Below are 26,095 nucleotides of genomic sequence, written 5' to 3'. Positions count from 1 at the left end.
TAATTATACATCGGAGACATGATAACTTATTGTGCATTCCTTTGAGAAAATGTCACAACAGGTACCTACACACAAAACACCAATTGACTCATTTAAAGTTGGTTGGAACAATTAATGTTTCATGTTCTCATTTTGGCCAATCATTCTGCTGAGACCAATTTATAATTCATTGATCACTTTTTTTTTGTTGATATATTCCTTGAGGAGTTTTTTCCTCAAGATTTTGATAGCATAAAATCTGATCAGGAGAGTTGGGTTACATTTTTAGATATTTTTGAAATAATGGAGGCTCTGAAGGAGCATGCTAGTTTTTAAAAGGAGCTGATGACAATTGATTTAAGGGCAATCCCAAATCCTATTTTGCGCATTGTCAATAAGTGTTTATGGATTTAGAAAAGCTTCTTATTTTGCCTTAAATGTTTATTTGTCAGATCTAAAACAATGCTGTTACCACTTTACCGTGAATGAAGTGTGCTCTTAGAGAAGATGATAAAGCTAAAAATAGTTTGTTATTTTGGGAGCATTTAGATTAAAAGTAGAACATAAAAAAATAAAAGTAGTAAGTTTTTTTTTTAATCATCCTATAAATTAGCTTACTTTTGAGTTTTGATAAAGGATGCAGACTTTTCCATGTCAACATTGTTTTCTCAGCCTCGAGGCTTATTTTATTTTAACTTAAAAGTGCAAAAAAGTTAAATAAATCTTTGGCTCTTTTAACAGGAGCTTCAATGGAGAAGTTATACGTAATAAGTATTCAACATAGAGCAGACAGCAGTATTAATGACTTTATTTGGAAAAACTGTAAGATTTGCTGACCAAATGGCTCATAAACAATGCAGTTTTTAGTATCTGAGCTCTGAAATAAATGGCTGAGAATGTATTTATCACAACTTTTATAGAAGTGAATTCCAGACATTGAATAAGTGATTGAATGTTTAAGTATACTTCCATTGTAGACTTATTTGTATGGATTCATGAGTAAATAAGTAGTCAGAAATTGTGACATTTGGTACAAAAAATGGCTGTTGGAGGGTGTTTTTTCCCCTCATTTTTTCATGTGTGTGGGTTTGCCATCTTTCTATCACTCTTGCTTTCATTTTAAAAATATTTATAAAATTCTGCAGTGTTTACTGCCCATCTCTATTTTTTAGGATTCTTTGTATCCACTTAGATCATTACTAAAAGATGGAACTTGCTTGAATTTCATTGCTTATTAATTTATAGCAATAATGTACAGTAGTTATTACTATAATCAGCTTATTTATGGTGTTTTCTTAATTAACAGTTTTTACTTTATTAGGAAGCATATTATGATGGACTTTTTTAACTCTGTGGAAAGGGAATTTAATCATTTATTTGCATTCGCTCTGTTTGTAATAATTTATATTATTTTCTGTTTTATTAATGTCCATTTTTTTGGACCCAAGGAATAATAGCTGCAGTTTTATGGGGATCTACATTTATTATTCAACTAAGCCAAACTAAACTAGCCTCTACGTATTTAATGTTAGATCATTTTAGTAGAAACCACATGTAATTTCCTTTTCACTACAATGTGCTAATTTGTGTTGATCCAGCACATAATAATGTTCCAACAAAATTATAGGAGACTTAGTTTAAAATTGTACTAGCAGAATAAGGGATTTTATTAAAATGTAAAATAAGGTATGAGGTCACACATATGTTTGGAGTGACATTTAAACACACCCTCCACAAGAAGTTGATTAGGATGCTGAGAAAAGGACAGACAGCTCCAGCTGCCTCTCTCAATTCATGGTCATTAGCTGTGGAACACCAAGCGCCTTTCAAACTCATTAGTTGATAAAACAGCCTTCTGATTTCCCATTAAAAAACCCATTGGTCCTTCTTCCCTACTCCCCCCACCTCATCCCTGGATTTCCACACCTACAAAGTCCCCCACCGACACCAGGAAACAAACAGGCAGCTCCCATCAATCTCACACAAAGAGTGGTGAGTTACATGAAAGATTTTGAGCCACTGATTTGAACTAGTTGCTTACTTTAATCTGTAAGATTTCTATTTTACCATTTCATTTCCACTGTTTCTTTAAACTACGTTCCCTCTTGGGATTGTCGAGCTGATGGGAGCTATTAGTGAGCTGAAATGGGAAAGTAATTGTGCGTCACACCGTCTGTATATGTGACTTGAGTTTCTAATGCACACTTTTTTAAGTATTCACCTTAATACTTTGATTAAAGAGAAGAAAACTCCTGTATTGTTTCCTGGCAGAATAACAATTTATTTAAAGTTGACAAAGTAAATACATATTTGTGCTTTGTGGAGTTGAACAGCTTGGCTTATATACATTTTAATACACTGCTAGACATACATACAGATATAATCTATTAATCACATAATTAAAATGATATCAATCATCACTTACTGAATATTCATAAATATCAAAGTCCCCATCACCCATATACCAATGTATTAATCTAAAGTTATAAAAATGTTCCTTTAACTTTTTATTTGTCAAAAACATTCATTTAAAGCTGAGTGGTGTCAAAATTCAAGTCAGTATGTTTCATTCAGCCAGGATCAACTTTTCTAATTTCTTAATCCATCATTTGCAGCTGTTGGCACCATTTTGATTTGTCATTATCCAAGCGACTCTAATAAACAAACATACAAGGAGGTGGCCAGTGATACTGATGAGAAGTCACTGAGCTAAACATACTCTTCTTCTTTGCGTCAATGATCCTTAAGGCGCACCTGAGCACAACTTTGTTCTCATTTCTTATTCTGGCTTTGAGAAGCAGTATTGCTTCTTAAAATTCAGATTTTTTTGTGTGTGTATTTTTACTCACTGTAATGGGTCAAACAGGCAGTTTTGGTTCTGAGAAAAACATCAACATAATGCCAGCAGAAAGCGTTTTACAAGTTTGCATGGATGTCCTCGTGTCGCAGCACTTTATAGGTAATCCAGTAGAAGATGTTAAATATGAGAAAGCTCAAGGGAAAGACAGCTCTAGATATTGTGTCGATCCGTTTAGCTCGGTCAACAAAACGCTTGTGAAGAACTTCTCCGTCATACAAAGTAACTGGGGGAAGAGGGGAGAAAACCGTGGGCCCTTCCACACCAGTCCCGTCTTTGGCTTGTAGGCAGTGACCAAGTCCATAACCACGGAAGTAAAACCCTCGGCTCTCCCTCATTAGTTCCTCCTCCTGTGGGAGCAAACACAAGAAAAAAAAGATTGTTTTTGTGTTTTGATTTCCATATTACTTAGAACTGATTACAAGGGGATTTTCCAGATGTATCTGAGGTCAAGTTGCTCAAAATAGCACCAGTAAAAACACTGGGAATTCATTTTTAAAAAAAAAAAAAAAAAAAAACAAACTTGAAAGGTAGATTTTAAGAATAAAAAATGATGTTTCTTAAATGCTAAACAAAACGAAAGGACAATTTCTAACACAATGACCATCTGACCATTTTGAGCTGAAAGTTGAATTCCCCCATTGTGTTCAAACAATTATTAATGAAATTTATTGAAAAACAGATCTAGTTCTCCTGTAATGCCAATCCTTCCAAGCATTTGGTATGCTGAGTTGAAAAACTCATGTCTGGTATACAGGCATGTCCCTTAACTAAAGGCCATCTTTAAGTCTCCTTAGAAAAGATGAAACGATACACTGACTGGGATTTAAATGAGTTGCAAATGTAGGATAAAAATTTGTTGAGCATTTTCTTTTGTTCTGAACTTGAACAGTTGGCATGTATTACCGCTGCACCTCTGTTCAACTGAATCAAATTGAGATAGTATCAAGTTGCAATCGATTTTATCTTATGCTATTCATTTGATGTCAAGATCTCAGTACTGATGCTGGTTTGGTGCCTGACCACGGAACATTGTAACTCAGCTGGAGTTATTCTCTAAAACTTCCTGACCAGTAATCAGCAACCTCAGCCCCACGTTCGACCGCCACAAACCTAACTCATTGGTTCTTCCCAGACTTAGGGTTAAGAGAAGGTTAGTGACCCTTAGGTTTGTGATTGATGTACTTTGTAAAGCTAAGCTGGTCACTAATCTTCTGTCTCCATTTCCAGAGGTTCCTGCCCTAGTCGCTGACACTACCTGCAGCAGTTTAATTTCAATAAACTGTGTTAAGTTTTCACACTAGTGGTCTAGTTTCAATTCTGGGTCCATCTGTTCTGATGATTACACTTGACCAACGGGATCAATTCATAAACAAGACTAAGTATTACCTCAATTCAATGCAAAACTTTTAAAGAAATTTTTATTCAACTACACACATTCTAATTAGATCATATTAAAATACAATACACCATAACCCAATTTCCAAGCAAACTGGTGAAGCGTTATTCTTTTGAGGTTGAAATGATTGAACTCATGCTTCACATCATTATCTACAATCCAGCAAGTACACTGTGTGCAGAATTATTAGGCATAGGCATTGTATTCTTGAGGATTCTTTTTATCATTGGGACACAATTGTGTTCTCAATCAACCCAAAAGACTCCTTAACATCAAAGTTTAATATTTTTTGGAAGTTGATGTGTTTTGAAGTTGGCCATTTTATGAGAATGTCTGTGTGCACAGGTAAATATTACTGTGCAGAATTATTAGGCAATAAAATCAGTGGAGAAATCAGTCTTTAGATATTTCTTGGCCCAATCTTGACGTTTTGTCTTGTTCAAATGTGGCATTTTTTCAGCTTTCCTTTCCTTGGCAAAGTCCCTGAGTATTGAGCACCTTGTGCTTCTCGGCACTCTAGACATGTTGCAGCTCTGAAATATGGCACAACTGGTGGCTGATGGCTTCCTGACAGAATTACGCTTGATCCTTCTCAATTAATGGGGAGTTATTTTGCATCTTCTTTTTTCAGCATGCTTCTTGCGCCCCTGTTGGCTATTTGCCATGAACCGCTTGATTGAACCGCTTCAAAAGCTTGGCCATTTCTAAACTGCTGCACCCCTCTGAAAGACATTGGACAATTTTTGACTTTTCAGGATCTGTCAAATCTCTTTTCTGACCCATTTTGCCAAAGGAATGGAAGTTGCCTAATAATTAAGCACACCGTGTGTAGGGCGTCGATGTCATTAGGCCACACCCCTTCTCATAACAGAGATGCACACCACCTGATTTACTTTACTAGGCTTTCAAGCCTATACAGCTTGGAGTAGGACAACATGTATGAAAAGGATGATGTGGTCGTAATACTAATAATTCTGCCCTCAGTGTATTTGGTGACAGGGGATGGGAACAACTCCTGTTTTTTTGCTTTTTTTTGCACATCAAATCTTACATTGCATTCAGTTATAGGTCAAATCTCATACTCAGTGATGTTTTCTACTTTCAGCATGTTTATTATCTATTTTATTATATTTGTTTATATTTGTCTATTATACAGACTGAATTGAAATTAAGTTATTTTACCTTATTTCTGAACGTAATGGAGGAAACCTTAAAATCAACAAACAGAATGGGAGCAGAATTAGCTCTAAAATTCTAACTATAAATGCAATATTCAAAATTTCTGTCTACAAAAATACCCTGTGTAGATTTTAAATCTTCTTATGCCTGATCTCAGCAATGCAAGAGCGAGATAGTAGTAGCAGTAATGGTAACTTTTTGCTCTATACTACTTTAAAAAAGGCACAGTTTATTTTTACATTGAATAAGAGATTGTCTCTGCCCTTTGAAGCTAATATTTATAGACATACAGATTAATCATGAAAGCCTCTCTGACACTTGCAGAGATTCGCTTTAACAGGAGGAAGTGAAGATGTGTGATCTAAATTGGACGATTAGCAGTCAGTGTGAAGGCCTTTGAAAGCTCTCATCCAATTTTTTTACCTCTTACTTTGTTTCACCCTCACCAACACTGACAGCTGCCAAATTCCAGACAATCTTGAAACATAGACCTTAAAAGCTCCCATCGAATGCTATTCTACTGATGTGCATCCAAACTGTGTGCTCTATATACATCCTGTCTCTAAGACACATACCCTGTAATTGACCCCAGCTATCTTTATATGGAGCTCCAAAGTTTAAGTCTGTTAATGTAATTTCCCTTTAACATTGCCTGTATCACAGCAGGCTGGTTTTGAAATACTTTATAGTTACTATATGCTGTCCAAATGACAAATTGCACCACACAGTAAAGGTATAGGGTATAGTTCCTCCCCTAGCACTACTTAATTATTTCTCCTACTCTTGTTTTAATAAGACAGTATGTCATGCGCTAGGGTCTATGGTTCTTCAAGGGTAATAACTGTTATTAATCTCTGCTCTGTTTCCTAAGCGCTTGTTCAAAAAAACAGCAATGTTTCAGTCTACCAAACAACTAAAATACAACTATGTTTATGTTATGATTTAAGGAGTATAACTTAATTTTGAATTAAAACTAGAGATGTCTCGATCCACAATTATAACAAAAGAGAATAGAAAATCCCTTTATTGTCCCACAATGGGAAAATTCTGGTGTTTACAGCAGCAAAAAGATTATAGATCAGATATCGATGCAATGTTAGGCAAAAAAAAAAGATTGGATTACATCGGCCTTCACTAAAATCACTGCCAGGATCCACAGAAAACAGTTTTATCGAATATGGACCTAAAATCCCTTTACCACAGCTGCACAAAAGCAATTAACCAAAGACATCTTCAGGACCGGCCAGTCTGCATCTGGACAGAAAAACTTAAAAAAAAAAGCATGTCAGTGGAGGACTTTATACAAGCCCCCAGTCAAAAAAAGACCTGGTAATCTACAATGGAGAATGGTACACGGTGCCATCGCCACAAACTCCTTTTTAGCATCCTTTCTGCGGTCTGTCTGAAATTGTGTTCCATGTTTTTATGGAATGCACAACACTGAAAACAACTTTTAGCCTTTTAATTAGTGTTTTTACTTTTTTTGGGATGGTATTTACAAACACTCTTTTTATAGGAGGAGTTTGCCAGAATAGGAAAAATAAGCCAAAGGCCTCCTGCAGGAGGAACCTTATGACATTAAAGCCAGAATAAGGGATGAGCCACACAGAACATAGTGGATTTTATTTAGCTGTGGGGTTTTAACAAAATGTTATGTATTGTGTTAGATTAAGGACAACTACAATTTAAAGCTCCTCGTTTAATGATTTTTGGCTGACACTTGTTTTTACCGTCGTAGTGATTTTTGACAGACCCCATGTTTTTTACCCCATTTATTTTATTACCCCATTTACACTACCCTTGAAAAACCGCGCCGAGACCGGTCCGAGCTCAGTAACTGAGATAACTTATCGTGTGTAAATGGAAAGCAAACTGAACTGAACCGAGCTAGACACAACCGGACTGAGATAACTGCAGACCAGTTCCAGAGGTGGGCTCGGCTCGGTTTTCCCTGGTTCGGTTCTCTGATAACAAGAGCGCATGAGAAGAACGCGTCATCTCCGTCTGGCTGCACATCCCGATTCACACTCCATTCCAGCAGTTGGCGGTAATGCCCCTCCGGAAGTTCCTTGCCAACCAACACAAAACAGAAGAAGAACAACAACTATAAACAACAATCGAAATCTGCACGCAACATTTTGATTTGCTTGATTCCCTCCTTCTTCGTCTTCTTCTTCTTGTGTTTTATGGCGGTTGACAAACAACTTTTGGTGCATTACCGCCACCAACTGCTTGAATTCCTCCTTCAATACTGGCAGTAATACCACAAATCGTCACTAGGAGGCGAGGAGTCGAGGAACCGAGATAGTGTGATGTGTAAACGGTCGTCAGAACCAAGCTCGGCTTTTACTTACATAATAACTTCTAACGTATCTTTATTAATAAAAATCAAATTGAATAAGACTAACTCAGTTAACGTCACAACAGCTTTAAAGGAAGAAGAAGAAAGAAAACAAGAACAACTTTGAAACATTTTAAGAGAATACATGTTTAAGAGGATTAAAGGAAGGAGGTTTGTAGTTGGGATAGTACTGGCATACAGGAGCAGAAGGTGAGAAACAGAAGGTTTATAAAAAAAAGGATCTGGGTTTGGCTCTGAGAAAGATGACAGTATAAATTCACGTTTGAGGTGAACTTTCCCAACACAATCAATTTGGGTGGCTGCAGGCACAGACAGAAATTGGGTTGGAAGGTCAGGGTTGACATAGGCTTCATTCCTTTTTTTTGTTTTGTTTTTACCCTTGCACAGGCGCTGCAATGCTGACTCAGATTCCTGCAGGCTGAGTTGTTACCAGGAGTGTCATTGGCTTTCCGCAAAGACTCAACGCTTGCAGCCAGACTGCCAATCGCCTCCATCCAAAAGGAAAATATAAAAATAACAAGGGAAAAAGTTACTGCTTTGATTTAACCTTTGATTTTATTACTCAATTCAGGCTTCTGGTTTGGGGAATACATTTATTTTCCTTTTCTATCTAAAGAATAAAGGCCAATGCATTAAATAACCCTTTGTTTGATTGGGACTTTACTCTCTACTTAATTCACAACTTTGCTCCAGTGTAAATAGTCGGGTCATGTGTCGATACATCTCAGATAGATAGTTTGACCCCAAACATCTCTGAGGGAGTAATTGTGCTACTGAAGTGGACATGCAACATCCTTTTCCCTAAAAGGCTATTATACTCTCCCCCATGTATCGATGGAGGAGGGCATTCTGCCCAGTGACCCCTCTACATTTATACAGTGCAGGTCTGTGACTGCCCACTCTAAGCCATGGGTTTGTCAAGATGGCTTGTCTATAAAAAGACTTTCTATAACCTTTATTTAGAAAAATTTATCTAGTTTAACAGGGGTATCATGTACAAAATGATTCTATAATCAAAGCAAACGTACCGTAAATAGAAACATACAATACAAACAACATCTACAACTGCAAACTTCTGTTTCATCAACATTTAAAGCATGAATTAATTCTACAAGAGTTCTTTTTGGTTATGTGTAAGGTCACATGTATTATTAATAGGATTATAAGTCATATTTTGTTATATTTCCAGAAGCTAATATGATAAAAGATAAACAAGACCCAAAATAACATAGTTGCTGCAGAAAAAGTAGAGAAGATGAGGGAAACAATACAAGTAATTGCTGAGTGCACACCATAAATGTAAAGTAAGGATGCACTGATTGGATATTTGAGGGTAATTTCTGTTTTCTGTAAAATGCTGACCTGCTGTTAGCAAATTCAGCCAAATTTGATAACAGCCATAATCATCTAATCAAAACCATTTTTGTTTTTACTATGGGAGTAGAGAGAATACCACATAATATGGCTAAGGGAGAAGTCTCCTTTAAAACAAGCTTTTTCTAATTTGGCAGATAAAAACAAACCAGTTATGGTTAACATCCTAACTAAGATTTAGAGGAAGGTGGCCTAAGATTTCCAAATCCACGATAATAGAGAATGAAAGCCAAAAGGAATAAAGCAGAACAAATTGTCTAAATGTATTAACTTCATATTTCTGGTTGTTCACTAAGTACAGCTTCTTGGAACAAACATATCAAAGCATTACAAAAAAAAAGGGTGATTGTCTTCTTTAAATTGACTCTAACTGATCAGTGTATTTGTAAAATTTTATTGAGGTTTAAGAAGGTGTTATCGTAATCGATTTAAGAATATATTTTCAGTGCATGAAGTTGGTCATCAGGGCTACTGGCTCTCATATACCTAAGAATCATGGACACTTGTTTCTCTGTATCAAATGGTGTGACATAAATAAAGCTCCTCACAGGTCAGTGCCCACCATGGAAATGAGCTGCACTGGGATGAACAGATTTTTCTCATGTAATATGACAGATAACTGTAGCGTGTTGATGTTGTCAGGTCGAAAATATACAGCATGTCACAATAACAAGACACATAAGTCAACATTATAGGAGCCTGCAAGGAGATGTACATGTGCATGTGTGTGATTTACTGTGTGCCTACATTTTAGGAATCAGCTGTAGCATGTAGTAGTTTGAATGTTTCACTTCCTGGAGACAGCCTTTAGCTGTCTGAATTTCTGCTCAATTTACACTTACTATTCTCTGCTGCCGCTGCTTTTTCCTCAGCCTGATGAATTCCTTGTGTTGCCTCGAGACAAAGTTGACTGCTGCATACTCTAGCAAGGCAGCAAACACAAACAGTAGACACACTGCCATCCATATGTCAATAGCCTTCACATATGATACCTGAGAACAGAAAACACCACAGTGATCAAAAGACAATTAGTATGGCTGAGGGAAAACTGTGGATCGGTCACCATTCACCCATTTTTTTTTCTTTCAGCTCTGGGTTGGAACAACTTTCATGTCTTGCATGACCTAGAATTTAAATGAGTAAGTGGGTTGTGGGCAGCTGACACATAGCGACCAGACAGGTCACGGCCAAGACTTGGGGAGTGCTCCAGCTGTGTCATTCATGAAAGAAGACATGCCACAGCACATCAGTGATACTCGAGCATTGCACTGAGACTTAACTTAATTAGGCACCAATTTCCGGTTGTTAAAAAAGTACGGACTAGAACAGAGATAAAGGAAATTATACATCTATTATGATCCACCACAGTCATGCCTAATAGATCCTAAATCATGCAAAATTATGACTAAATCATTTTAACTAAGCATGCCCGTTGTTTTTCTCTGAATGATGCCCACAAATACACTTTTGTAACTTGTATGTAGATACAATTAAACATCTGTCCCCACCCCATTGAACTGTTTCAGGTCTCATCAAAAAAATATCAGGACAAAAAGATAAAGCATGTATCTGTTTTAAAGGTGCAGTAAGAAAAAGTATGTTTTACATGTTAGCTAAACTTGTCCTGACATTAACATGAGGCAGATAATCTGTGGAGGGAAAAAATCTAGCTCCTCCAAGACTGTCTTGTTGCACACCTTCACTGTGAGATGCTTCTGCATTTCTTCTCTGTTGTCATGGAAACACATGCATTTAGGTATTTTTTTAAAAATGGACAACAGGTAACTGTCTAAGTTTCGTATCAACTACTGCATCATAAGGAATTACTACTGGTCTGAAACCCCGCAGACTGAAGTTTCTTGAAGAAGAAACTTAAAAGGCTTAGTCAATGAGAAAATTTTAGGTTTTCTGCATTAAAAAGAAATGCATAAAATATAGAATGGATCTATGGTGACCAGACCTCAAAAAACAAATGTGGGACAACTTGGATGCTTATAAAGAACAATGTTGGACATGTGCAGGTATGCCTGTCTTCTGTGAAGTACAGTGTTTTACATCACTATAGCCTCCATATGAAATTGAAAAATAACTTCAACAAACTTCTTAAAAGCTCTTGGAGTAGGAGAAAAAAAAAGCTCTTGGAGAATCACATTTCACACTGGCCCAACCCAGTTTTAAACTCACCTTTTGCAATGGCAACTCTCTTTCATTTTTTTAAACTTTCCATAATTTGAACCAAACAGTGGGAATCAGTCCACTGACGTAAATAATGTGGGTGAAAAAACAAGTTTCAACCAACAACTGCTTCATAGTTAGTTGTCCAATTTGTGGAACATTGAATACTAGGCATATGTAGGGTGTTAAAATATCAACTTTTTTTTATTGTCAATCATGTGTCACCATTTCCCCTTGCTCATGCTTTGCTCAAATCTCAAACTACTGCAGCGGAAGCATGCTGCTTTTTAAAAGATTACTATGATTACAATTTAGTTTGTCTTGCTACTTTGTAAGCATTCCAACTATAAACCAACATAAAATATAGCCAATTAGCAGATTTACCTTTGGCAGTGAAGCTCTAGACCCGGAGCTTTGTGTGGTCATTGTCAACACAGTGGTGATACCCAGACCAACTCTGGCCGGTGCAGCATCCATGTTTATCCAAAAGGACACCCAGGACAGGATAACGATGAGGAGTGAAGGGATGTACATCTGGATCAAGTAGTAACCCATCTGCCTTTCTAGATGAAACTTCACCTCGATGCAGGTGAATTTACCTGCAGGAACAGTGCATGTGATAATTAACTCAAAACCTGCAAGGATGTTCATTAATCCCTGAATTCTTTCAGATTCTTGATGTCACAATCAGATATCAGACATTTTAAAGGGATTTTCTGACTGACGAGTGAATTGTGGGAAAAATGATTCATGGTTTTCAAGTACAAACTGCTTCTCTACCCTGATAAAGAGAAGCATCCCCACAGAATACTATTGCTGCTATCGTCTTTTTAATGGTGAATGTGGAGTATTAACTATATGCCAAACATCCCACATAAAGAGTCCACTTTTCTACATGTTCGATTTGTGGCTAATTTTAATCATGACCTCTTTGGCTTACCTTTAACAGGCAATTTATGTTGTAAGTAAGTGCTATTTTATAAAACAATAAAACTATAACTGAAACTAATAAAAACTAAATCTAATGTTCCTTTTAAATCAAATGTGGATTTTGTTATTGTCCCAGACAACCATTGAACCTCAATTCCTCTCCGATCTTCTTGAAAAGGTCTCACCTGTGTGCAGCAGTTCTGAGTCTTCATCACGTGCCTGCCTGCTCTCCAGGACGACATTTCTATACAATATAGCTATGCTCTCACTCACGTTTTCCTAAACCAGGGGTCGGCAACCTTTTAGAGCTTTCTCAAAAATTTATGAAAATTAAATTTTTTTTTCCGTTTGATTTAATGCGTTTTGCAGGAGGTCAAACAAAAATAAATTATGTTGTCCAACTCTGTTAACATTTGTATAATTAATAAATTTCAACAATAATTTGCCAATAGCATTAGAGATCTGTAGTTACAACTTGTAACCAGCGTGGCGCGGTGCCAGGCAAAATAAGGGGTGGGTATGTCTCGGACCATGGATCCCAAAGGGAAAAAAGGAAAATAGCTGATGATAAAAGAGGATTCAAATAATCGAGCGACTCATTTGCTTTCATCATCAATGCGGAAGGATTGCCTGCATTTTTGCTTTGGAATGAAAGGTTGTCAATTTGGAAAGGCATTTCCAAGGAAGGAAAGCTAAATCTGCAGAGGAGGAGAGGAGAGCAAAGATAGATTTAAGAAGTGGATTGCTTCTCCAAACTCCACTACTGCTGCTAGTTTGGTTGCAAGGATAGAAAACCGTCCACAGATCCGTCCACAGGTCAAACAGGTAGAGCTATACATACAGGAATGTGAGCTTTCTTCCTTTTTTTCCCCCCAAATCCTAAAAATATAAATCACACCAAGGAATGATGGTGACGGAGGATGTGGGATTTCAGAGTTAGAGAGCTCTGCTCTGATGGATGTCAGTTTCTGCTTGGTTCCTCATGACTCAATCAACTCCTCCTAACAGAAACACGTTCACCATAGAAAGATTCCTTTATCGTGCTTCTATAGTTACATCAATGAAACAAAAACTTAAACCGCGCGATGAAGGGCAGTGAAGCAGCGCGCGGTGAGAACGTTCACTGCTCCTCCCTCACCTCGTGCTGCTATGTGATATTTGCTCAAGGATAAACATGTAATCATGACTGCTTATTATATATTTAAGCCCACATAGTCCTTTTCTATAGTGGGATAATACACTTAGAGCCCATATTGCCATACGAGGCATATATAAGACTTTTATATTTTTGTGGCTCCAGAAAGATTTATTTTTTGTTTTTTTTGGTCCAATATGGCTCTTTGAGCAGTTTGGGCTGCCGGTGTCCTAAACCTTTGTAGGTTTTCAGTCTGCAAGGTCAGCTAAATTAAACCCCTACAAAACCATCCAACCACTCCATCTCCTAATTAACCAAATCAATCAGTCATCAGCTGTCATCAATCAAACCCTTCCTAATCAGCATGCTGTCTCCCCTCAGACCAACCAGGAAGTTCAATTGACTTCTTGCAGTCCTCGCTGCTTCCAGATTCTTTTTGCTTAATGTAAATAAAACATAAAAATTTACTGGTTCAACGTGTAAATCTGCATGTGGGTCAAAAAACTAAAAACCAGTAGATCTGCTTCTGTTTCGGTGAACCCCAGTCAGGCCTTCACATATGGCCGCTCACTCTGAGACTGGTTCTGCTGGAGGTTTTTTCCCATTAAAAAGGAGTTTTCTTCTCCACTGTCGCTACATGCATGCGCACAGTGATGGACTACTGAAGAGACAATGAAACTATGCCATCAGCTGCTTTTCCTTAGATGGAAAGCTTTGGTCAAACTGACTGTGTGACCTTGTTTAACTGAATCTTTGTTTTTGTTATCCATATAGTGAAAATGTTTAAGGAGTGTGAATTGATTGCCAAATAACCACAAAGTTGCCCTGAATAATCTTCTAAGATCAATGTAACTATATGACTGTGGAAGGTATTAGATTAAGTGCACAATATATGCTGGCTTCTGTAGGGTCATTGCTTTCTTTTAGGTAATCCAACTGGAGTTTATGATGCACCTGTGTTGTAGTGCTTAGTGCAGTAACCCAAGTCCTTTTCTTCTTTCAGCACAAACTGTGGGAGTGTGAGATCATCAGCCACTTGAACGGGGTTGTCAGACAGCCACTCAAAGATCAGGTCATTCATTGTGTAACCAACTGTGAAAGGGGAACAAAGAACAGAGGAATGTGTTAAGGAAAGGTGTCGGACTGACTTAAACCTTTCAGTCTTTATATGGAACGAAATAAATCAGGTTTTTAACCATCTAAAATAACATAGCTGACCTTTATTCAGTAGTTGTAGTTTTATTTTCATTAATGTCCTAAATTCATACATTCTTGTATCTTTTTGTTTGAACCAGACACAACTCGGCAGATAATGAAGGAAAACAAAAGCAGGCAAGGAGTTTTACTGCAATGCATTATATTTTTGAGAATCATAGGATTTTCAAAGACATAAAAATTCAGCTGAAAATCCCCTAAAATTGTAGGTCTAACATTTCAAATCAAACATTTCTCAATGATTTTGACCTTTAAGTCAGATACAGCTCCTGGCTGTATTAAACGTAGATATTGCCATCTGTGATAAACACCTCTTTATCTCTACTTCCAAGAATTTTGTTTTAATCAGCTGCTGAATGTTTTTCCCGATCTCTATTAACAGCTTTGCTGATACTTGATTAAATAAGTATAAAATACAGCAGATGTTGTTCTTTTTATTAATTGGAAAAATGCTACAAAGTGAAATGCTGGGATAAACAAGTTATAAATGGCAAAATATTAAATATTGTGTGATATAATTGTCCAAATCTAGCTTCTGGGTTCCAGTTCATTGTCGTCATGAATGCTACTCCTTGGGCTAAATCCCGTGGTTCTCAGCCACTGTCCTGAATGTTCTAGGTTTCTCTTTTTCTGCCAAACACCTGATTTATATGAATGGATGATTGGAAAGCATCTGCAGCAATTGATTGCTGCTTAAGAGGTAATACAGTTATTTAAATCAGGTGTGCTGCAACATAGAAATATCTAACACATGCAAGGCAGTGATCAAAATCAAGAAACACTGGTTTAAAGTAATATCATGGAACAACTGCATTTATTTATAGAAAAAAAAACATCCAGAAAAATATTGAATCTTTGTGTTTTAAGAGAAATATAGACCTAAAACATTAGGTAGCAGTACCTTGAAAGTTCACCTTGGCTGGCATTCTTTCAATGTTTCTGCTGTTTGAAACTTTGATTGTAGCCTCCAAGGCTATTGTTTTCTGTTAATTTTAACCATAAAACTGTCAATTTGAAATGGTTCATGTTCTCTCCATAAAATTCCATTCAAACATCAAATGAGAAAGCTCCACCTCCCTTTCAGTGCTTCTTTTTTCTGGGGTAATTTTCTACCTTTTTAATTTTTTTTTACCCAGGTAAATGATCTGTAAACACAGAAAGGTAATGATGGCCCCAAAACAACAAACCTTGGTACCTGGAAATGGTCCCTGGAGTGAAAAATAGACTAAATGGGAAAGGAAATCAGAATGAGCTCTACTGATGCAACACCATCCAGCTATCCCTACAATGCTGTTTTTCCCTAGTAGATGTCTTTCAGAGAGGAACGTTTTTTTATCTTAGGGCTTAATCCAGCTCCTGATGGATAGAAGACGAGGTTATACACCCAAAAAGATAAATAACACAATGCTTTATCAGCCGTTATTTCATTAAGTTTGTGTAAGATGTTTTTATCAGTGCAAATGTATTTAATGTAAATTTAAAATTATGTATACCCTTTTAAAAAATCTGCAAAAAAAAAAAAAAAAGAAAGATGAAATTGGTATTTTTATTTCTCTTCTATTATATATTAATTTATCCCTTTTACTCACTATAAAAGTTTTAACTCAGTCTGTTTCATCTTGAAGGCCACACCATTCTCTGCAGGATGGTGTTTATTACCAGACGTTGCTTCTTCCCACAACAAACCAGATTCTTTCTCAAGGTTTATTCATAACATGTTACTGTTTAACCAAAGTGTCTGTAATTTGTTTTGACTCTGACTACTATTCCATTGTTGTAAGTAATGGGGGATGAACACTGCTCATGCAGAACAGGGCAGAATGCTGTGCCATAAGGGCTGTATGATGACTGTTCTCTCTTTGCAAAGATATGAATAAATGTGCCGACTGAGTGAAATCCATCGATCTCTGTGTATTTAACTAGGGTGAATAGTTGAATACTTTTTTCCACGACAGTATTCAGGAAGACAGGTAGTATTCAAACCTTTTTTTGTGTTTGCACACCAGCCTTTTCTGTTGTTCCTTTGGTATTTAGACAATTCATCTCTGCAGATGAGCTCCAAATCTTTGATGTTTGATGATGATGAAGCATGTTTACAGGTTTATGTCTTGCTTTTGGTTCAGCCATCCCAAAACTCTATTATTCTAAGTAAACTGTAAACATTTGTCTTCTTAGGTATTTTCAAAGAGCACTTGCTAAAGAACAAAAAACTACAGTTTGCTTAATTGAAAAAAGGCACAGTAAATCTTGATAGGCCTCTTTTAAGGTTGTACACTTTTTTATAACTAATTTCAGTTACAGCTAACACATATGCAGCATAAACAACACAGGCTGCCTTAAGCATCTGAAGAATACCAATATCTAGTGGGTACCTTTAGGTCCTAAGATGCAAAAGCATCAATTATTCAAGATACTACACCCAATGCTGTGAAAGACTTCCACAAAAACACACTTATTTTGTTCTTGAGAGGAACTGTCATTCATACATCCTCCCACAACAACCAAGAATACAAGTGCCTCTGAAAACAATTAAATGGTTTGCTTTTGCTACTGCCAATTAAAACTGTGAGGTTTACTAACCTCTAATGACCCACACAGAGGACGACAATAAATTCATGAGCCAGAATGTATGGAATAGGGAAAAATTATTGGGTAATGACCATTAGTCCGAGTCATCTACTTTCTAATGTTCAAAAGCAATTGATCAAGTGAAACACTTCGCAGTCACCGTCTCTATCTTCCTCTCTTCCATTCTTTTCATCAGCCATTGAAGTTGCAAAGTAGATTTGCGGTTATTGCACGCTAACGACTCAAGGCAGGAGAACATCTTATACGCTGCAATATGGAGCTTTGATGTTTCAAAATAAGGAAAAATCCCATGCTTGGAGCCTTTTATATATCTTTTTAAAGCCAGTGGATGAAAGGCCAGACTGAACACTGGCCTTGACTCATTTAAACCTTGATAATAACTCCTAGTTTTTCGCTCCATCCTTACTTATTTTTCTGAACAGATGGTGTAGGCACATTTTCAGTAGTGACAGTAAAACCTATAATGTCCTCTCGATATTAGGCCCCAGCCAAGGTTATTGCACCCTTGGGTGGTATATTAGCACTTGTCAACACAAGGCCAAGTATCCTCACTGGGCCTTTAATCAGAAATGATTACCTCTCTTCTAATGGCAGAGGAAAGTGATACTGTAACTCAAACCAAACACACAAACACACACAAATATATACATAAATACCTTTAGGTTCAGAACACTGTCTTTTAAAAAACTGTTGGAGGAAAAATATCTTATATTTTGCTTTAATTGTATTAGATTAGCTGCATAAAATACTTTTAAAGTTCATAAATCTATTCAAATAAATTTAAAGGGTAAACATTTCCTCGTCAGGTAGCTACTGTTCTCCTTAAAAAAAGAACAAGCAGATCTCAGTGTACTCAGCAGATTTGTTGTGTTACTAAAAATCTGCCTTAGTTAAAAACTTAAAATTTGATGAGAGCTTTGAATCAATACTAATAAAATTCAAATATAGAATAATAATTACTTTTTTCTCTGAATTAACCAAAAAACCAAAGGAACAACACATATAGGCAACAAAACATTTCAAATCTACATAGTATCTATTGAAGATATATATCTCATGAAAAAAACTTAAATGCTAATGCATAAAACTATAATTAAGTCCAGGAAAAACTAGAAACCTATTTGTGTTTCAGAGGGAAAAAGGAAATTGATTTTATTATCAAATGTCAAAGATTAATTTAAACTGAAGAAGGTTTAGAAATAGGATGCTCATTTGGGGAAGCTGACTGATTCATATTCTTTCCTCATTATAAAGTATGCACATATAATTATGTGACTCGTACCCAAATTTAAATCTGGATATTTGAGTCATATGTATCGTGTAGGCAAACAACATTCCTATCCTAATAATTTCCCAGTAGAAAATCAAAGTACAACATAAGTTATAACTTTAACTTTAAACAGACCAGTCTACTTTAATCATTTAAATATTTGATCCAGCATTCGAGCCAAATATATTTTGTTCCAAAATAGCAGAACTTAAGCGTGTCATGGTTTTGGTTCTTTTATTTACTTTGCTCCATGTTTCCTAGTTTTATTAGTTCAATTCCTATTTTGTTATAGTTTCTAGATTTATGTTAGTTCCCAGGTTTTTCTGTTGTTTTCCTCTGTTGCCCTCTTGTGTGTGTTCCTTTCCCCTTGGCTACCTCGTTGTCTCCTCTTACACCTGCTCCTTGTTAGCTCGTTGGCCCTGCCATTGTCTCAGTCAGCTACATATACTCTCCCTCTGCTGTCACTCCTTGTTGGTTCCTTGTTGTTGCTGGTCCTGTCGTTGCTTCTCACCTCGTCTCTCCCTGGCTCCTTGTGCCTGGTTTCACTTGATGTCTCCATGGTTCTGGTCTGTGTTACATTTATAGTTGGATTTTTGGATTCCTGCCTTTGTGAACTGCTTTCATCATTAAAACTACAAGAAATCACCCCAGTCACTCTGCCTTTGCATTTGGGTCCTCTAAACCAGTGTTTTTCAATCCTGGTCCTCAAGGCACACTGCCCTGCATGTTTTAGATGTTTCCCAGCTTTCACACACCTGTTATCAATTGATAGCAGATTATCAGGCTTTGCTGAACTGCAATCATCTGAATCAGGTTTGCTGAACCTCAGAAACATCCAAAACATGCAGAGCAGGGTGCCTTGAGGACCAGGATGGAAAACACTGCTCTAAACCACAACCAAAACGTGACAAAGCGATTCTTTTTAAAGGATAGTATAGTAAATGGTTTCTATTTGTACATTTATTTCTATGCTTATATATAGCTTTTCTATTTCAGAATCACTCATTAAGATGTTTAAATTGAGATATTTGACCTTTGCTGCTTTTTATATTGTTTAAGATTAAAAAAAAAGCAATAAATAATACATCATTGCACTTTAGACATAGCAATGGTTATTTTACCCTGAAATAAGTAATCATAGTATTTACATGCCAATGTGTTTGAATGAGAAGCTCCTACCTCTTGAATTTTATAAAGATAGTAAACTACTCAGTTTTCCAGTGCTCTAAAATATATTTAGCTCTCAAAATCTCCTTAAAAAGCAAATGCACTGTTACAAACAACTACAAAGAAGAAATGAAAAAGGAATGGAATGGGGTACAGACCCAAAGAAAAGTTTATATTACCAGCTAACTAAGCTGGAACCAGGAAGCTGCTCATATGGAGGTCCAGTTCCTTGCCAATTAAATCTTTCAGAATTGACATATGTCTCTGTTGACCGATAAATGATGAGGAATCTTTGCTGTCAGAGTGGCCTCAGGTCAGAATGGCATTTGGTGATTTTTCAAAGGTTGATGGAGAGAAGGCTATTCTCAACTTTAGAATCGAACAGAACAGATTTCTAATAAGAAGGGTGGCCATACAGGACCTTGCAAAGTTCCCTGCCCAAACAAGGAATGCTTATTGGTTATTTGAGTTTTGAATCTTCTTTACATACTTTAAGGATGTCATACTTTTAACACAAACAGAACTTACCTGATAAAAATCCTTAAATTGAGCCCAGGTATACCCTCATTGACACTATTTTTGAGTTATTTTTCACATCCATCTGCTAACCTCTTTTTAGAGTTCAATTCCTTTGTCTTCTATGCCTAGCAGGTGAAAGCTTTTGACAGTTTTCTATAGCAAACAAGGATGAATATCTTCACTATTACAGCCAGCTCCTGAAAATCAATCCACATTTGTCCAATACAGAACCAGTATCTAAAGTCATCACTTGTCTGTCTGCTTTCCAGCATCTTATACTGTCTGTCAAGAGCTTATATCTTTATCTGCTTCACCTTATAGAAATTCTCTCTAAAACATTAATCCTTGCTGCAGCACCTGCCTCTACAAGCCACCAGGATCTCCTTCACCCAAAACTTTGTTCTTTCTTAAACAGAACTCACTCATTTACCTTCCTGATTATTGGAATCTGCCCTGATTTAACTCTTAATCTAACTGCTCCTTTTTCAACACCAATTTTTTATTTATTTTTTTACGTTTAAATAAATTAAACAAACTTTTATTTGGATATATCTTATTGCCAGAGCTTTATTCTGCAGGAAATAAAATATAAACATGACATGTTAAATTTTCACAGCTCCAAAAATAAAAAAAAAATAGTTATAAATATAATATAAGGCTGCTCAGTGGTGCAGTGGGTAGCACGGCTGCCTTGCAGCAAGGAGGTCCCGGTCCGGGGTCTGTCTGCATGGAGTTTGCATGTTCTCCCTGAGCACGTGTGGGTTCTCTCTGGGTACTCTGGCTTCCTCTCACAGTCCAAAAACATGAATGTTAGGTTAATTGACTTGTCTGAATTCTCCTTAGGTTTGAGTGTGTGCGTGAATGGTTATTTGTCCTGTTTGTCTCTGTGTTGCCCTGCGATGGACTGGCGACCTGCCCAGGGTGGACCCTGCCTCTCGCCCGTAGACAGCTGGAGATAGGCACCAGCGCCAGGGACAAACGTGTCAGATAATGGATGGAAGTATAACTTAAAGGTGAAAAGGGATCTTGGAAATCCACAATGCTACACAGCTGTTCAGAATGACTGTTCTGACAATTAAATGTCAAATGTTTAGTTAAAAGTTGTTACCAAAGGTTTGTCCTTGAGTACATTTTCAGAAATAAACTGTGTTGTTCTTTGGAAACTCTGAGATTAGTTCCATGAACACCAATACAAATTGTTATTAGATCAGCTAAAAGATACAAGACCAACTTTTCTTATTTATTTGCTGAACATCCTTCTGCAGAGATTATTTTATGACATAGATTCTTTGTCCATTTCACCCTTTGCTAAGCTTAGATCTCCTTTGATAAAGAACTAGATAACCTCAGGGCATTGCAGTGAGTCACATATAATAAAAGGGACACTGAATTAAAGTTTTATTATTTATATCCTGGAAATTGGTTTCATAAGGGCAGCTCTTATCTCACTAAAGGTAAGAGGAGACTGAAAAGAGCAAATATCATTTATTCTTTTTTTTCTCCTGTAACCTTTTAAAAAGTTTAATATATAGATGTTATTGCATGTTCAAGATTTAAAAGTGTAAAGAAAGGTACAGAAAAGATTATCAAACCATCACTAATCTATTTCCTTTTTTGTTTAACTGTTTTTTTTTAACCATTCCATCTGTTAATAACTGTTGATTAAAGCAGTTTAACAAAGTAGCTATAGTTTTCTGCAGTAATTTCCCAGCTCAGGCAACTTAGTAAGTATATAGTACTATTAATCCTTTTTAGAGCACTCATTTAAATACTTTGAATTTGCACACCTGCAGCTTGTTTGGCAGCATTACTTGGGAGCATTTAAGCGGTGATCTGACAGCTGGAGGACGGCAGAGTGTTAATCTAGTGTGGTATGCCTGAGTTGGCCACTGTCTTCTGAGAGCTTATGTGACTATTCGCAATTTTTCTTTCCTGTCTATCTCAGGTTGCCTCATTCCTTGGATCCCTCTCCAAGCGTCGCTTCGTGCTCTGTTGCCCCAAGACAAGTTTACCTCCGCTTCCTACTAGGATCCCACTCCGAGGCGCCCTTGCTGTTACCAAGCCGGGCTGAGGACCCCTCCCGGCTCTCCTCTGGTTTGTCCAACTGTGCAGGACCACTGCTCTCACCATCCGTGCTGATCGGACCCCACTTCGCTCCACCGACCAGCCAACCAGCCACTCAGTTACCACTACCATTTACTTTACTAGGGGCTATCAAGTCTCAGTAGTGGAGCAGGGGTCTGGTCCACATTGCCAGCATTTTTGGACATGTTCCCAGTGCATGTTGGACTATTGCAGGGCTACACTCTGTCACTGGTCCAGTTCATAGCCTTTTTCAACAGGATTTCTAGGTGCAGCCACCAGTGGATCGAGTATCTGCTTTTCGCGGAGGACCTGGTTCTGCTGGCTCCCTCCTGCCTAGACTTACAGCATGCACGGAGGAGGATTCCAGCCGAGCGTGAAGTGGTCATCATGAGAATCTGCTCCTCCAAGTCTAAAGCCATTGTTTTCAACCTGAAAAAGGTGGCTTCCCCCTGTCCGGTTTGGGGGAGAGTTCCTGCCTCAAATGGATGAGCTCAAGTATCTTGGGGCCCTGTTCATAAGTGAGGGGAGAATGGAGTGGAAGATTGATAGATGGATTGGTGCCGCTGCTGCTAAAAAGGAGGTGCTGCACTGGTCTGTCGCTGTGAAGAGCCAGCTTAGTGAAAAGGCAAAGCTCTCAATTTATTGGTCGGGCTACATTCCTACCCTCACCTATAGTCATGAAACCTGGATCATGACTGAAAGAATAAGAACCCAAATGCAAGTGGCTGAAATTACATTTTCGCTGCAGGGTGACTGGGCACTTCCTCAGAGATAGGGTGAGGAGCTCAATCATTCGGGAGAACCTTGGACTAGAGCTGCTCCACATCGAAAGGAGTGAGCGGAGGTGGCTCAGCCATCTTTTTGGATGCCCCCTGAACGCCTCCCTCGGGAGGTGTTCTAGGCACATCCACCCGGCAGAATGTCAAGAGGATGACTGGAGGGACTATGCCTGTCGGCTGGCCTGGTTCAGCCTCGGGCTTCCCCCAGCAGAGCTGTAGGAAGTGTCTACGGAGAGGGAAGACTGGGAATCTTGCCTGAGACTGCTGCCCCCATGATCCAGTTCTGAAGTGGGACACTTCAAGTATGAGTATGAGTACTTTACTTAGTTTTACTTGTCCTTTATTCTAATGATTTGAATACCAGAACTTGCACATCACAAATTTTCTCCAAGTAATTACACAATTTGGCACAAACGAAATCATATACTTTAATTGAACATTTATTTAAGACTTTTGGCACAGATAACCTATTTTTAACAAAAAGTCTAAATAGTAATGAACGATTTTATTCTAGAGATCGAGTTTTTTTTAGAACCATTAATTCAAGCAAACTATACCTGAACAAATATGAGGGTCAGACAGAGAGAGTGTTCCCTGGAATAAGGCATTTTTTTTTAGAAAGCTCAGAACATCAAAGGATTGAAAAAAGGAAATATTAAAGAAAAAGTAAAAGGAAGAAAGGAAAACTCACAGCTTTCAAGCTGCATGGTGCAGGTCTGAATGTCCATTGGGAAATTCTTCAAGTCCATAGGGCAGGACAGGGTTAGAGTCAACCTGATAGAGAAACAGATTGGAGGAAAGAATAGGTTCCATAGGGAATATCACATGGCCTTAAGCTCAGGGAAAGTATTGTAGAAATAAAGATAAATATTAGGGTGACAACTTGAAATAACATTCAATTTTATAAAAAAAACAAAAACTCATGTTTGTTTACAACAGAATGCAAATGTCTATAGAGCCTTAATAAATAAGGGACAAAATGTAAACATCACTCAAAGACAGAAGATTGGAAAACATCTTGTGTTACCATTTGATCACTCTTTGCACCACAGTAAATGAGAAGTAATTGGCAGCAGCATCCTAACTTCATTTGTTGTGCTGTTAAAGCTTTATGGCTTCAAGGATTCTCAGGGAGGAAAGACAGAGAAAGCTATTTAGGAGTATGTCTGAGGGAAAGCTGTGTAATTACCCGCTGTAATGCATTGCCCAGAGGCGAGACAAGAGCCTCCAGAAACAAACACACTTACACCCATCTGATAATGTGTTATGATGACACAATATCATTTCCTGAGGAAGAACAAGCTACACATACCTCACTGATTGAATTTACTCACACTGCTTAAATACTGTCATATATTTCAGGTTGATTTGATTCCTAATTACCAAACGCAACTAGGAAGCAAAGCATTTATGTGACAGACCAGTACCTCGGTGTATTGGAAATATATTGCAGATCTAAGAGAGGCTGAGTACTAAGGTTTTATCCGTATTCAAATAGATGGATTTATTTATTTTAAGCTTAGTTCTTTTCAACCTGGGAGACAAATGTCTGATTTGGGTGACATTACTCTAGCTGCAATAACCACGGATGACAGAATCAACACATTTAGAGATAATGATGCAGGTTTAAGAAACCTTTTATCTATAAATGAATTAAGCTAACCTGAGGGGTGAGCAACAAACATCACCCATAGTAGATTCAGTATGTTTGAAGTTAACTTTGAATTAGCAAAAGAAGAATGAACATTCAAAACCTTGGAAGCATTTTGAGTTAGAAATCCATCTGGACTTCTAAATGGGGCTGCTTTGTGGAGCAGTTAGTAGCACTGTTGCCTTGCAGCATGAAGGTCCTAGGATTGATTCACGACCTACAGTCTTTTGCATGGAGTTGGCATGTTCTTTAGCCTGGGTCCGCTCTGGGTACTCTGGCACCACCCCAAAAAAGAACAAACAAAAAACACGACAAACTGTGTGCATGGCTGTATGTCTCTATGTTGCCCTGCAAAGGACTGGCCACCTATCCAGAATGTACCCCACCTTTTGCCAATAGACTGCTGGAGATAGCCACCAGCCATCTGTGAAGGATAAGCAGCAGAAGATGAATGGGCTTCTAAACTGTAAATACGCATCTAGGCTAAATGTGGTTTCAAATTTGTGAAAAAATGTTTTTACGTTATTAGAGCTATAAATGAGATTTAATAGATTTACTTGAAGGTTAAATCCTCACATTTAGTGCTATCTCCTCATCAAGGACGGGCAACAAGTACATGAAGTTTAGGAATGAGTTCCACACATGCACAGTGATGAGACTGCACTGCAAAAAGGATCTAGAAAAAAGTCAAAATGTCTTAAATTAAGTGTATTTACCCTTGATTTGAGTATGTTGATAAGATGATTTGCCAATGGAATGAGAATTTTTACTCTTAAAATAAGGTAATTAGATAAAATACACTTGAAATAAGACAATGAAATAGTTTTTTTTTTCTTATTTTAAATGTAAATTGTCTCGTTCCATTGGCAAAGTGTCTCTCTTACCTCCTCAATTCAAGAAAAAACGCACTTATTTTGAGAAAAAATGACTTATCTAGATTTCGATTTTTCCCAGTGTGTTTTACTCCAAAGACTATAAAGTTTTTTTACTCCAAATTATTTGAGGTTATTTTACTCCGAAGATGCAAATAGGTGTTTAAAAAGACGCCAATCGGAATGCTAATCGGCAACAACCACCTCTCTCTTTTGGAATAAAAGTTCTTTCTGATCGGACCGAATCTATTTAGAATCTTCAGTCTGACATGTTAACAGGAAAAATGTTCGACCTGATCAGGCCTTTATAACCCTCATTTGTGTCCATGCAACTGTAGTAAAAGTACAGAGCAGGACTGTCTGTGTCTTCCTGATATGAAAGAAGTATTTTAACAGCCACTCTTCATTGATGAACAAGAGGTGTCCAAGTGTCAATACAGTTTCAATCTGTTGGGATCTGGAGAAGTACCACCTTTCTCCAGCAGAGTGCGCTGTGGGTCTCCTGGGCTGGAGCCCTCCTGCACACCTGGATCTCGTCAGCCCATCAAGGAGACCTTC

General features: G+C 37.5%; 1 protein-coding gene across 1 annotated transcript in view; it reads right to left on the bottom strand.

Moving 5' to 3' along the window:
- Positions 1-2,138: 2,138 nt before the first annotated feature.
- LOC107093401 (glycine receptor subunit alpha-4-like) overlaps positions 2,139-26,095 on the bottom strand; it is a 79,804-nt gene continuing 55,847 nt past the window's right edge. Inside the window, exons 4-8 of the mRNA XM_015388439.1 lie at positions 23,706-23,788; positions 14,345-14,482; positions 11,710-11,924; positions 9,993-10,142; positions 2,139-3,186 (exon numbers count right to left, since the gene is read on the bottom strand). Coding sequence (XP_015243925.1) covers positions 2,896-3,186; positions 9,993-10,142; positions 11,710-11,924; positions 14,345-14,482; positions 23,706-23,788 — 877 coding nt within the window. The 3' untranslated portion in view covers positions 2,139-2,895. The remainder of the gene's footprint in view (positions 3,187-9,992; positions 10,143-11,709; positions 11,925-14,344; positions 14,483-23,705; positions 23,789-26,095) is intronic.

Source organism: Cyprinodon variegatus, unplaced genomic scaffold (assembly GCF_000732505.1).
Source record: "Cyprinodon variegatus isolate N-32 unplaced genomic scaffold, C_variegatus-1.0 Scaffold19, whole genome shotgun sequence".
NCBI lineage: Eukaryota > Metazoa > Chordata > Actinopteri > Cyprinodontiformes > Cyprinodontidae > Cyprinodon > Cyprinodon variegatus.
The sequence above is the reverse complement of the archived record's forward strand: the minus strand, read 5'-3'. Positions and strand labels throughout refer to the sequence as shown.